Source organism: Schistosoma mansoni, chromosome 6 (assembly GCF_000237925.1).
Source record: "Schistosoma mansoni strain Puerto Rico chromosome 6, complete genome".
Lineage (NCBI taxonomy): Eukaryota > Metazoa > Platyhelminthes > Trematoda > Strigeidida > Schistosomatidae > Schistosoma > Schistosoma mansoni.
This window is the reverse complement of record NC_031500.1, coordinates 15,151,172-15,166,756: the sequence shown is the minus strand read 5'-3', so window position 1 is coordinate 15,166,756 and position 15,585 is coordinate 15,151,172. Positions and strand designations below refer to the sequence as shown.

Here is a 15,585-nt window from a genome sequence, read left to right as displayed (position 1 = left end):
CTGTGATCGATTCTGAGCCATGTCACCCCAACCAAGTAGTCTGCATCTACCAACATGGCTCAGACTAGAAGTTAGTGACTTCAATGACTGATGCCACGTTTTGGTTTGGCCGCCCCTAACTTTTTTCCAACTATCCCCAATACTAGTCAACATAGCGCGTCGTGGTAATCGATGTTCAGGCATACGTAACACGTGACCCAACCATCTCAGTTGATGAAGATTCATGACCTTATCAACTGATTCACCATCACTCCCTAATACCCTGTGTCTGACCTCACTACTACTTAGCCGGTAATCCCAGCAGATGTGAGCAATATTTCTAAGACATCTGTGATCAAATACTAGTAACTTACGAGTATCCTCTACTCTGAATGGCCACGTTTAGCATCCGTAGAGGAGAACAGAGCAAACTGCTGCTTAGTATACTCGTCCCTTAATTTATGGACAGATATCTTGTTTTTGCCATAGGTGACGTAAGTTGGCAAAAGCCAAAGGCGTTTTGTGAATCCGTGCAGAGATTTCGTCAGACACCAACCCATTATTACTGATCAGACTTCCAAGATAAGTGAAGCTGTCAACGCGTTCGACTACTTCACTCCTTATCCTTAGTTCAGGTGTTGACGCAGGCCAGTCTTGTGTGGCGCATATATATCTGGTGCCCTCTTGTACCAATATTTTCGTGTTCAAATAAATAATAAATAACTTTAATTCATTTTTTTCAAGTTTGACAGATTTGTAGAACAACCGAATAACTTGGTAAAATGAATATTTCCAACTTATTTTATCTCCGAGTTTATTGTTTACTTTAGTGCATTAGAAAAATTACTTCCCTTTCACTGACTTCGAAATGAACCAGTTCTAGATTACGAATCATCTGTAAAGTGATGGCTTAGCACTTGTAAAATTACACTACTTTCAATTATGGGATCTCATATTCAAATCTCGTATCACTTCGGTTTAGGGAGCCAAGTAGCATTAGTAACTGTAAAACAACAATATATAGTTTAAAGCCGAGTACGTTTATTTAAACCTGGTAGACAAATTACAAGATTGTTAATCATTCATCTTGGTAGAAAAAGTACCATAACTTTTCTGAGTGAATTTAATTTTTGCCAAACATATTGTTCTCGTTTCAAACATAATGTTCAAGTTGTTTGTGTATGTATATAGGAACCATGTAAACAGAGTTCATCTTACCTATTGCAACTAATAACCTTCGTCGTCGCCGTATGCAAATAAATTTAACAAACCGTGTAGAATGACCAAGTAGTACCAAAACCATGTTTAAAATATTCATTATGATCTTTTTTTCATAAATTCTTTCACTAACTATCATATAAATTATATTCTTTTTTGATTTCTTAGTGGTACTTATATGGTTATTGTTATTATTTTCCCAGTATGGAAACAGGATCCAATTGTTCTAATGATAATCATCCTCGTCAATTCAAAAAAAATTCATTAAAGTGTTTCTATTCACATTCAGTAACTGGTAAAAATGATTTACCAACAACACCATTAACAACAAATGCGATTCCAAATGTTAGCCATGAATGTTCTAAATTCATAATAACTACTGAACCTTTATCGCCACTCAATAATCAAAATAATTGTTCAAATGATTTAAAATTCATGGATGATAGTACTTCATCATCATCGTCATCAATATGCGGTTTGGATAGTTTAGCTTGTACTCCCAGCGGTGGTGGAGTATTATCATCAGAATCACCAAGTGATTCAACAGCAATTACATTGACATCGAATAATTCTAACAAATCACTATCATTATCTTCATCTTCATCACATACTCCCGCTACTGTTGCTACCGTTATACATGATCCTGATGATTATAGGAATGGTTGTTCACATAATGGATTACTTATTGGTGAATCATTACAAAATACTCATCAATTACCACGTTCTTGTATGTCTTTAAAAAAAACCACTTCATTTTTCATCCCTCCTAAATCAAATAAACCTGTCGGTGGTGGCGAACAGTTGAAATTGACTGAACCATCATCGTCATCTGATGCTATGTTAAGTGCTAATAACACTTTATCGAATTCGTCAAACCTTAAATCGCGTATCCCAGTACCAGTTTCATATAACAATAATAATTATCTTGAGAGTAGTCATCGTCCGACAATGAAGTCTAATCCAATAGCATCTCAGGTTAACCAAGCCTCAAAAAATGGTTCACTAGTATCCGACTTATCGTTGAATAAAAGATCTGCACATGGAGTAAGTGTATTTATGCATATAACCTGATTGTTTTGTACTGTCTAACGTATAACTAGACCAGTTAATTATATAACTGTAGCTGCTTTGACGAATGCTTAGATGTGTCTCTCTCGATACTATTATCTCTTTCATTGTTTTTTGAACTCCAGTGAACAATTCTTCATGCTTCCTTGGTCATTAAAAACTTTAACTAACCTATCGCTGTCTTTTAATGACAAAGTTAATTTGACTTGTTCAATGTTAAGAAAAGACCCATAATATATTTCTAATTTTCAACAAAATATTTCATCTTGGTAAGAATCAGGAAATCTTATGATGATGTGAATGTGAAAATCAGAGGAATTCCAAATTAATTAGTTTTGGTGATATAGATCTATTGCATATACTGTTCATTTCATATAGTGTAAAGCAGTGGTCCAGTGGTTAGGGCACTGAACTTCCAACAAATATGTTTTCTATCCGGATTCTGCCGCAACTATTTCAGTTTAACTAGACGGGTAGTGCTACTACTCCTCACTTAAAGCGCGACCCAAAGCTGAACATATACATAGCCTTCAACCGTCAACTTGCATCTTCCAGTGTGTTCTACAATCTGAACTGTCTTCTCTACTGGCTTCCAAGTGTTTCTGACAACGCCGTGCTTTTGATGCACTAAAACTCTTCACTCTATGCGTCTTCGACACCACGTCTCACTACACGTTACTTACAAACGCCCTTGTGGGTAGCATACACTACAGCGTCATTAAAGTAAAGAAAATACTAAAATAATTGAAAGGGTTCTGTGCAGTTTTACATATTGCAAATTTCAAAAAGTTCGATAATGACGATGAAGGCTAATTACAAATATTACTGAAACAAATTTAATAAAATTCACAAACAGTTCACTCGAGTAAAATTAAATTACGTTTCAAATATGGAAGCACTAACGACTACCTCAAAAATGTAAAAAATATCAGTAGAGTAAGGTTATATACGCTTTGGCTTTAGATTTCTCTTCAAGTCGTCTGATTGTACTAAGAAAGGTGGTTGGTCAAAAACAGGAAAAAATTGTGAACATTCTAATACCAATTCTTTAGGGGATTTAAAAGCTCTCAAGAAGTCTTTTTCCTCTTGTTTTACATCTTAAAAAGTGAAATTGTTGGAATCTATCCAAACCCTTTGTAATGTGAAAAATATATGCTCAGACTAAGTCGATCATTCATTTTTTGTTATGGGGATAAACATACAGTCGTTTTGTTGACTGACGTTAAGCTCTTTGACCACTTCACTTATCTGGAAAGTCTCATCAGCCCCAGTGGGTTGGTATCTGACGAAATCTTGCAACCTTTTAAAAAAAATATTAGTCTTGGGCAACTTCTGATTGATGGAGTAGGCAAGATTTGCTTCTAGTAAGCAAAGGATGAGTTTACTACGCAACAGTTCACTTCTACCTTATGAGCGTGAAATAACTATCAAAAAAGTAAATATTCGTAGGTTCCTAAAGTTTGTTCATAGATAACTTCAAAGCATTGTTCAGTTATATTGAGACCATTTAGAGAGCAATTCTGAGGTTAGCCATAAGGTACTAAATAAAATTTCATTGGACTAACTGACTCACTGACCAGTTGAAAATGGCAAATCTGTCAATGATGAGATCGTTGGGACGTGTAAAACTCATGTCCAACCACCACCTACTTCGACGGACGATATTGTCTGGTATAGGAGAAGGCTGGAGTAAAACTAAGAATAGATGAGCCGAATGATGGCACCAGTCTAGAAAGTTATTGATCTTTAAACTTGGTGATGTAAGAAGACATAGACTACCCAGTTGGGATTTAAGTAATTATTGTAACGCATGATTAGAGAATTTGGGCGACTTAACTCAGAATCGTGCACAATGGCCCAAGTACCATCGCTCTTTCCATGGTTCCTGAATCCAAAATATCTTTTTGTGCCTTTTTGCTTCTTATTTTCGATAGTTAGCATTACTACTATTGATATTGTTACTATTTTCCCATACCTTTGAGTTTTGTCTTAATAATTTTGGTCTTAATAATTTTGGCTCACTGTGTGAATGTGATATGGCAATTTGAACTGATGCATATATATATATATATATATATATATATATATATATATATATGACTAACGAAAGTTAATTTTCATTCCTCTCAGTACTCGATATGTCACCGATACTCAATGTTAATAATAACAATAATCCCTGCTATTTTATTTACCGGGATTGTTATTCTGGATCTTTTTTACGTAAAGTACATGTGCACTATCAGCTGTAGTGATCGATCGTAATGTAACTATAAAACTAAGTGCAAACAAATTTCGTTTATATATATAGTTGTTTGTCGCTTAAAAATCGATATCATCAACCATTCCGATTTGTCACTAAATAAATAGTTCATTTATCTTGTTGATTTGAATATAAGTGCACATTCTATTTATTTTTTATTTATTTTTATTTAAACACATAAATATTGGTACAAAGAGGCACCAGATACATATGCGCCACACAAATCTCTTTCGATTTGTGTGAAGACTGTGATACTGCCCAGGTGCCCAAACTGAAACAGGTGGTTTTCTTAAAGGGCCACACCCGGAGCCTTTGACCTACAGATCTGATCCACAAGGCAGTGGAGTATCGTGAGGAGATGCATTCCCATGGTAACCGGTGACCAACAATTGATTCATACGCCATTTGTTCCTTCAGGATACTGGATCCCATGTGCACCATTGGTTTGGAATCAGGGTTTTCCAACTCCCCTAATTGGATTTTCTGTGTCCACCAACCCGGTTGAAGCACCGGACATTCGCTTTTCGTCCCCTCAATTCCGTAAACAACAGTAATGCCACGAGAAGGCAGTGAGTAGGACTTCCCTGACAGGCTATTTACGCGTGGCCATGTGAGAGCATTTCGAGAAGGAGAGCGGACTCTCCCCCACTGTCGGCCATACCAGGGCATTTGGGGGAACTCTCCAGTCAACTTAGATTTTATGTGTTCAACCTAATTTTTTGAGTATTATACCGATGTTACTACACATTAATTACATGTGAAACAGGCAAATCCGAACAAGGTTAGTTAGGTTCTCGAATAATTACTTCAAAATTAACATTTTTCTTTATCTCCAAACTACTTCAATTAAATTAATCCATTTCACATAACTATTTCTATCATCTACTACCATTAATTTTCATTGGAACCATATTAGAATTGTATTGTTTTACTATTCTCTCACATTCTCCCTATTCCTTTTAACATCTCATCATTATTACTCTACATGAAATTGTCGATAATATTTTGTGTGTATGTGCATATGTCTGTTTATTTTTATGAAACTGATTTTATCCCGTCCAATTTTTTTTGTTGTTGCAAAGATAGAAAATTGGACGTATTTACGACCAAACAAAAATTTTTAAATCATACTGTGCAAAACAAATGAAAAAAATAATAATAAATTCACACTATCAGACAAATAACGATTTATTGGACGATCAATAATAACCAACTGTATATCTATCTATCCATATATTTATACTTGTGTGCGTTTTTTTGTTTGTGTGTAAATATTAGTAGTAGTAGTAGTAGTAGTTGTAGTAGTTGTAGTAGTTGTAGTAGTAGTTGTAGTAGTTGTAGTAGTAGTTGTAGTAGTAGTAGTAGTAGTTGTAGTAGTAGTAGTAGTAGTAGTTGTAGTTGTAGTAGTTGTAGTAGTAGTTGTAGTTGTAGTAGTTGTAGTAGTTGTAGTAGTAGTTGTAGTAGTTGTAGTAGTAGTTGTAGTAGTAGTTGTAGTGGTAGTTGTAGTAGTAGTAGTAGAAGTGAAATCGCAATTGCTAAGCGTCTGTATAAACAACATATTCAGTATTGGATGGTTACATTTTTGTACTTTCTCCATTGATTATCTGTTTGTATAAAACAAAATTTAATGAATCAAAGTAGTTAAATTATACATCAGGTACTTGGGTATGAGCTACATCCCAAGTGTGAAAGCTAATAAAATGCCCCCAAATGCCCTAGTACGCCCGAGAGTGTGGAAAGTCAGCTCTCCCTCTCCAAATGCTCTCACATGGCCACGCGTATATAGCCTCTGCCAAGGAAGTCCTACTCATTGCCTTCTCCTGGTGGGGGTGTTGTTTACAAAATTGAGAAGAGGACGGAAAGCGAATGACCGGCGCTTCAACCGGGTTGATGGACATGGAAAGTCCACCTAGGGGAGTTGGAAAACCCTGATTCCAAACCAATGGTGCACATGGGCTCTAGTATTCTGAGGGAACAAATGGCGTATGAATCAATTGTTGGTCACCGGCTACCATGAGACTGCATCTCCTTACGATGCTCCACTGTCTTGTGGATCAGATCTGTAGGTCAAAGGCTCCGGGTGTGGCCCTTTAAGAAAACCACCTGTTTCAGTTTGGGCACCTGGGCAGTATCACAGTCCTCACACAAATCGAAAGAGATTTGTGTGGCGCATATGTATCTGGTGCCTCTTTGTACCAATATTTATGTGTTTAAATAAATAAATAATTTGGTTGCTTGAACTAAAGTAGGATAGAGCGGAGTTCGAACTGAGAACTTAATAGCTGAAAGTTGAACGCTTTAATCACCAAGTAGTCATTGTTCTACATGTATATAGGATGATGGTTATTGGTGCTTATTTAATTAAGTGGAAAGTAGTAATGCATGTAATGCTTAAATTAGTTTCTTGTTAATAACCTGAAATTTCTTTTTTGTTATCTTACCTTGTCTTGTTTTCTCAATGATAATAACTTTTCATATGCAATCATATTCTCATTATCTTTGCTGCTATAGTATTGTTTTACCTTACTGGTATGGGTATGACAAGTCAGGCAAACGCATATTTATTTCAGTCTCCACATTGATTTTTACTAATTAGATAACTGCTTTATCCTGTCATCTCTTTTAACTCATTACTAAGTTAGTACTGGTTGCATATTTTTGTATAAGTTTTTATCCAACTAACCGTAAGGTTATGCTCGTTGTTTCTACAATTCGTGGTATACTTTTTGGGGTCGAGTAATTAGGAAGTTACTACAGAAAATGGTGGAACATTCCTTGTAACACCGACTGTAAATTAACATCCTAATATCTATAAGGTATGTTTGCTTTCTTTTAAAGCTCATCAACCTCACATTATTTTTTTAAAGATTCAGTTTTATGCACCAAGTTTATTTTATAGCTCGTAAACTATTGTATTTGTAATCATTGATTTAGTCAAAACAACAAATGAACACCGACCCACGTTGCCACATCACATCTCCATGACAAAATAAAATTAAAAGTTTAATCCCAAAAGTTAGTAGATGTAATAGTAGTGTCTATGACAGTAAGATTGATTAGACATTGCCAACTTGCGATACCACTGGCGTAAGTTACATGTCAGTCTGCCAACCAAAGAACAAATACCATACACAGTTGTTCTCTCTGTTTTACCTTGTGGCTATGAAACGTACCCTTTAAAAATGGAGAATAATCTTAGGTTACTAGTATTTAATCATAGATACCTTCGAAGCATTGGTCATTTATATTGGAACTATCGAGTAAGCAATGGTGAGGTTAGATATAGGGTAACAAGTTAATATGCCAAATTGGTTGATAAGGTTGTGAATTGTCATGGACCTAGGTGGATAGGACATGTTATACGCATATCTAACTATTGTTTACTTTGATGGGCAATGCTTGCTTGTGTAAAAGTATGTTTAAGGAAAGTTAGATGTGGTCAAACTAAGACATGATATCAGTGCATGAACTCATTAACGATGGAACTGAGCCGTGATGATAGTTTCAGACCACCTGATAAGGGTTCACACGATAGTCGTAACCAGTGGTTAAAAGACTTTGGGTGACATGAACCAGATGCATCGACTATTTTTCTTCCCTTAGGTTTTCAGTTCAAAAAATTACCTTGAATTTCCTATTCTTCAAACTCATCCTTGAATTCATATTTTGTATAACTAATGTTTTCTGCTACTGCTGATATTGCTAATACTTCGACACCTCATGAATGGTCTTGATAATTTCATCCCGCTTTGTATATGTAGTTAACTGATGGGCGAACGTACCATATATGCGCTTCATTCACCTCTATTTGGTATGGTGAAGTTTGGTAATCTGATCTACTACATTACACTATTATGTGGTACATTTTCGTTTATCGGCATGTGGTAAAAAGTTAGTTCGTAAGTTAAGATCATGTATGAAAAAGTTCGAAAATTCTCAATAATCAAATAGTATTTTCGTTTATTGGATCCATATGGTCCACTACATCATTTATTACCGCTGCGTTAATGTACATAATTCAATTTAGTAGTATAAAACCTAAAAATATAGTTCGCTTCTTCATTCTTAGCTCACGCTTGGGTTGTTTGAAAGTAGTAAAATCCCCAGTGACCAGAGATGTATTCATAACACTGCACATCTTAAGCTATGTCTCCAAATTAGTCCCAGTGATTTATATGCATTCATTTTTTTATCTTCTCATTGATTATGTTCCAATGTTGTTTCATACTTTCATCAAGTGAATTCATTCCTTCTCGGACTATATTCTCCGCATGTAATTTTACCTACTACCTTTCAAGCAATGATTATTTAAACTCCATTTTTCTTGTTAATTTATCTCGCTATGCTGGTGTAGCGTATCAGCTGAGAGGTTCCGCATCCAGATTCACTTCCAACTCTGAGTATCATATTGTCATGCCGATTTCCATGTATTGATTAATAATAACAGGTGTCAGTCAATAATACTTTACCGAGTCAATTTTCACGTATATTATCAGTTTTAAGGGAGTAAAATAGGTCACATTCACTCTCTATCCCTGTAAATATTGTGATAACCGTCATTCATAACTGCATTTTTCTATCTAATTTCTCTCTTTTGAATTGTATTTCCTGGTGGTAAGATTTGTACTACAGCTTAAACTGATTCTTTTTCATTTTTTATATTGTGATTCCTTTTTCTTGCTGTGCTTATATAATATGTGTTGTCACGTGCAACAATACATATTTTTATATCAAGTCTTACACTGATGATGATTGACTGATCTTTTTATGTCAGCCAGTTATCTAAGATACCTGAAAAGAAAACAGGATCTTGACGACCTGGAAGCATGATTGTAGTGTCCAGGAGACTATTTCTTGAAGCTGATCACATACTACTTTTTCCAAGTAGTCTTAGATGAGTTAATTCCACGCCTTTATGGAAAAGAAAGTCGATTATGCTAAGTGAGGTGCTAATTTTTAGACCGACCTTATCCTAAACCCTCCTGCCTTTATGAAAAGGTAGAATCTTGGAGGTTCTGGTTGTCTGAAGGCTGCGCAATTCTGTCGTCACATCCATACATACACTATCAGCAGTAAAACTTCGCCCTCAAACCATACGTTTTTCGCTCTAATCAACCTGCCTGGCATGTTTCTACCTAAGAATGGGATTTTTCTGCCCCAATATAGTTCAATTCAATCAGTTAGTCATTCATCTACAACGTAGGACCAGGCACATATATGCATCGGTCCAAGTTGCCATACCTCATTAGCACAATAAGATGAACATCGAATTCATAGAAGTAGTTACTTCATTGTTAGCAATATATGAAAGAAAGACCTCATATAAGGATATGATACGGGGAGAAAGAGTTAGTTCGTAGAACAAAAGCAATTTTAATCTCATCGTTTAAGGTCAGACAAACAGTATATGCACCTACGCCACTGATCGATTCTGAGCCATGTCACCCCAGCCAAGTATTCCGCATCTACCAATATGGCTCAAACTAGAAGTTAGTGACTTCAATGACTGATGTCACGTTTTTATTTTGTCGCCCCTAACTCTCTTCCAACCATTCTCAATACTAGTCAGCATTGAGTGTCCTAGTAATCGCTTTTCAGGCATACGTAACACGTGGCCTAACCATCTCAGTTGATGAAGATTCACAACCTCATCAACTGATTTGCCATCATTCCTTAATACCCTGTGTGTAACCTCACTATTACTTAGCCGGTGATCGTAGCAGATGTGAGAAATATTTCTAAGAAATCTGTGATCAAATACTGGTAACCTAAGAGTATCTTCTACTCTTAATGGCCACGTTTTGCATCCGTAAAGTAGAACATAACGAACAGCTGCACAGTATACTTATCCCTTAATTGACAGTCAGATATCTCACCTTCGCCATAGGTAAAGTTGGCAAAAGCCAAAGGCGTTTTGTGAATCTGTGCATAGATTTCGTCAGACACTAACCAATTATTACTAATCAGACTTCCAAGATAAGTGAAGCTGTCAACGCGTTCGACTATTTCACTCCTTATCCTTAGTTCAGGTGTTGACACAGGCCAGTCTTGATGCACGATATCCAAGCATGACCAACCGCATCAAGGTAGTAGCTATAATCCAGCATCTTGATATAAACTTAAATATGTATTATATCAATGAATTATACTCAACTCCACTTCATGGTTTTTTGTTTGTTTTTATTTTCTTCTCAAAGCAGCATAATCGATTATCTTCACCTGTCAAATCAACTGAAAATGGTCATATTAATGATGATGATGATAATAATAATAATAATAGCAACAATAATGATGATAACGTAGATCATTCAGACTATTCAATTAACAAAAGTCTATCTATAAAAGCAAAGTGTAAAACTACACATGCATATCCTCCACTACCACCTCTTTCATCGAATCGTGTTGATTCTCATAAATGCACAACCATGTCATCGAAATCAACTAATCATACCATGTCCGCAGTAGCACCACTAATCCCTTTATCAACAGTAACAACGGCGACAACAACAACACATTTAATGAATGGTTTAAGCGAAAATATCGCATCTTGTCCAGTTAAATCACATCCTAATGAAATATTACAGGATACTAATGGTAGTGTTAAGAATACAGAAAGTAATTTAAAAGATCTCTTACCACCTTTTTCATCAGACTCATCAGAATCAGAAGACAGTGAATCAACTACGGAATCAATATATCATCAACCACCAAAAGCTGCAGATCGTAGTGCAGCTTTTAGGTTGGCTAAAAGACTTTTCCATTTAGATGGTTTCCGTATAACAGATGTTGCCAAACATTTAAGTAAACGGTAAGTTGAAATCTCTTTGCTTTTTGTTGAATCATATAACTGAATACATTACTGTAATTTTTTATTGTCATTATGGTCAACTTGTTAAATGAAACGCTAGTTTATGCTATTTAATTGCGGTAACTTAGTAGTTAAGGTAAGTACACGACTTCCCCATAAGTCAGTCACACTTTCAAATCTCACCCACACTACTTCCGTTTGGTCAGCTATACAAACAATGTGACTGAAAGCCGAGTACGACTGATTGATTGAGTAAGAATGCATCATTCAAGCGACTCAGATTAGTTTGACAAAATTATGAACAAGGATAGGAAATTTGAAATATTTCAAGTCCATGAAATTAATCATTATGTACATTTCATCTATACACCTACGTCTTAAGTTTCTCGGCAAGCATAACATATTGGGAACGTAAAATCAAAATCCATTATTTCATATTCCCAACATAACGTCACGGTCATCAATGACTGTCCCATTCCTGATCTTAGTAAATTCCACTAGGTACAACTTTCCACTAAAACCCTGGTAATTAGTTGTAAGGACAACTATACACTGTGTTGGAAACTATTCAACTTAACTAATACAATAATTCCATCCATTGAATCAATTCCTTACCACCAGTTTTCCTTTTTTTTTTAAAAAAAGAAAAATAAGTGGCAATTTTCAAGTAATGAAACAAACTTTTTTTATGATGCTAACAGTTTTCTCTTTCTTGGTTATTTCTTTTGGAATATATTCAGTACAATGTAATACTGTTCTTCCTGCTTGTTCTGTTCTCTATCTGTTTTTATGTATTATTTTCACTGATTATTCTCGTTAATAAACACATTGTTGTTAGCAGTACTTTTAGACAATAAATTAACTACTTACTGACTGACTATCATTTGTACTACTACCACTACTTTTAGTCGACATGTTTCTATCCTAGTTTTATAGTTTGTTTGCTGTAAAAGACAAAAAAGAAAAGTAGAGAGAAAAACCGGATAAAAAGCATTGCTACATATTTCCTTCACTGCCTTTTTTTCCCTCTTCTCCTGCTCATTCAACGGGCTGGTAAGTATTTATTAATGTCTGGGATCATGTGTGCTTGCGTGTATACCATTCCCTGTTGTTCAAAACAGGAAAATGTTTAGTGTTTTTTTGCTTTTTTTACGTGGAAAGTCTTTTTTTCTTATGACTTATCAAAGCGATTTGTTAGTGATATAAATCTGTCGCTGTTCTTTCATTGAATGCTTATTTAAACATTCGTAATAATGTTTATAATAGTAGCAGTGCGTCCATCTGATACACACCATGACTTTTCACATCATGCGTCGCTTCTGAGGTATATATATATTCAAACTAAGTCGTAAATCATGCTTATCATATAGTCCTCTTAATGTGCTATTAAATGACAAGTGATGTGGGATCGTGGATGCGTACTGTTGAGAATTGGAATACCAGGAAAAAAACACTATTCAGTGATTTGTAGTTTGCAAGGGTTGTTTAACTTAGATCACTTCGTGAACTATGATAATAAACTACAGTTTTATGACACATGGGATATAAAATCAAAATAAATGCTAACCTGGTCATTATTAGATTGAGTTACTCAGGTATAATTTAAGATATCAGTATGAATATGCACCTGATTAAGTTTTCATACGTTATGTTAGCACAGTGAAAGAGGGAAATATAAAGATGACGAACAAAGGATTTGAAATCAAAGCAACATCAATTATTTTAGAAACCGGATGTAATGAACGTATAGTTCTAAACAGACGAATGAAATAAATGTCAAACCCAAGATGTAGTTGATCTCGATCTAATTCCCTTCACGTATCCGACCATTTATTATAATTAGTTCGCTAACCTGAACCAAAAGGGCGGTACTTTCTAACATTCAATAATACATACATATTCAAACTTGACGAAAGTTGATATCCTATCACCAGCATATTTATAATTTTTACGATATACCAATCATTTAACTTGATCATTACTAATCCATTTGAGTAAATGTTCACTGAGTAGATTGGTTACTTATTGGTTATAATACTCGAGTTTTAGTTAGTAGATCACATGTTTAAAAACTGCTATGCCGTCTTCGTTATGCTCAACTAGTTAGTATCACTAGTCCTCACACAAAAATTGAGTCAAAGCTATATATATATATATACGAACCAATGACATTTAAGGTCCCCCCCAAGTGGGAAATACGATATGAAAGTGAAGATGAGCGCTTTTGGTGCGAAAACAAGAAATTCAATTTTCCTAAATGGAATTACGAAATTTACCAAGTGAGTTCTTGGGATCTAACATCCCCAACAGGTTCAGACCTGGGACTTAGTGTCTAGAAGTCGAATATCCCAATCGCAAAACCAACTCTGAATAGTTCATTTATGGTTTTTTTAAAAATAGATGAGCTCAGAGAACACACCACCTGCAAAATTCTCCTCTTAAGCTTCACAAAATTTTTAAAACTTTCATGTTATCACTCTTTTTCCGTTTCATTTTCAAACCTATTTTCACTTTTTTTTCATCTGTAGGAATGATTTTAGTCAACTTGTCGGTGAAGAATTTGCCAGTTTCTTTGATTTCACCAATCAACGTTTAGATGTTGCGTTAAGATCATTTTTAAATAGTTTTTCACTGACTGGTGAATCACAAGAACGTGAACGTATATTATTACATTTTTCACGACGTTTTCACGCATGTAATCCAACTAGTTATTCATCTGAAGGTAAGTGGTATTTTTTTCAGAATTTCAAGATTTAGAGATTATTTTAAGCATATATCTTTTTTTGTTGTTGTTTATGGAAACGTTTGTCGTGGTAAACAGTAGAACTGTTGTAAATCTGATAATTAGTGTGTAATAGTTTGATCAGTCAGTCAGTCAAATAGATAGACAGACATCATCATAGAACAACAGCACAGGCGTGCATTGACCCAAAGTTGCTATGACACATTAGCATGGAGAGATGAAAATAACATTGGATAACTATCTCGTTCTAACATGGAACTTCTCAGAAATGTGTATTCGCGGTCCCCACTACAACGAGTTGAATCCACGACCTTCCATCTCACTCGAATACTTAGTCTCCAGAACAATGAGCCACCATCTCATAATGCTAATATCTAGCTTCGATCAATTTACGATATTGCTCGGCTATCTTCTTTTGCTTTGTAATGGATACCTGTTGCACATCCGATATGATTGAGCTCCATTGTTCACAGCCTCTCACTAAATGTCCAAGAGTCGGATCTTGAATTTTCATATAAATGCCAATTATAGTATGAATCTTTAGTCTTATTAGAATGCTCACTGATAGCTTCATTGTATGTGGGGTGAGGATATTTGTCTTACATTTACGGTAACGGTCACTACAATTGATACTTTCAACCACCATCATTATTCTTCCTCATAATCACTCATAATTTTGTTATATTATTAAAATTATATTAATTATATCATACAAGCATTCAAACTAGTTTCTCAGGTTATAACTGTTGTACCGGTATATTATACAGCCTTCTATTCAACTCCAAAATTAATCAGTTTTTTATGATCTAAAACTTTGCTTAACTTTCTAACTCTTAAATGAATATATATATTCAGAAAGGGTTTTGTGGAGATTTCAATATTTCAAAGTTGAAATCATGAGTCGATTGAAGCTGGACCACCATCGAAAACCTGGAAGCACTGGACGGCCGTTTCGTCCTATTATGGGACTCCTCAGCAGTGCGCATCCACGATCCCGCAGCCGCGAGATTCGAACCCAGGACCCACCAGTTTCGAGCCGAAGCCCTTAACCGATAGACCACTGAGCCGGCATCCAACGGTGTTAATGTCTAACTTCAACCAATCCACGATTTTGAGCGACCGTTCACCAATGTCATCAGTGAGTTGATATCTCACAACAGACCTGGATGAACTCCACTGGTCACTGCTTCCCACTAGAACTCCAGGATATGTACCTTGAAGTCAGTCACTAGTGAGCATATGATTATAATCAGAAAGGGTTTTGTGGAGATTTCAATATTTCAAAGTTGAAATCATGAGAAAACCCTTTCTGATTATAATCATATGCTCACTAGTGACTGACTTCAAGGTACATATCCTGGAGTTCTAGTGGGAAGCAGTGACCAGTGGAGTTCTTCCAGGTCTGTTGTGTGATAACGCCTCACTGATGACATTGGTGAACGGTCGCTCAAAATCGTGGATTGGTTGAAGTGAGACATTAACACCGTTGGATGCGGGCTCAGTGGTCTA

The 15,585-nt window shown here is 35.5% G+C and overlaps 2 protein-coding genes across 2 annotated transcripts in view; both read left to right on the top strand.

Annotated features, from left to right (window-relative positions):
• Positions 1–1,401: 1,401 nt before the first annotated feature.
• Positions 1,402–3,367, top strand: Smp_147030 (hypothetical protein; the record flags this gene model as incomplete). Its single annotated transcript, XM_018798382.1, has 2 exons — positions 1,402–2,241; positions 3,242–3,367. 2 exons carry the CDS (start codon positions 1,402–1,404, stop codon positions 3,365–3,367), a joined length of 966 nt encoding a protein of 321 aa, XP_018653329.1.
• Positions 3,368–11,043: 7,676 nt separating this feature from the next.
• Smp_147020 (putative arf6 guanine nucleotide exchange factor) overlaps positions 11,044–15,585 on the top strand; it is a gene marked incomplete at its 5' end in the record, with an annotated part of 37,963 nt that continues 33,421 nt past the window's right edge. Inside the window, 2 exons of the mRNA XM_018798381.1 lie at positions 11,044–11,333; positions 13,862–14,055. Of these exons, the coding sequence (XP_018653328.1) occupies positions 11,044–11,333; positions 13,862–14,055 (484 nt within the window). The remainder of the gene's footprint in view (positions 11,334–13,861; positions 14,056–15,585) is intronic.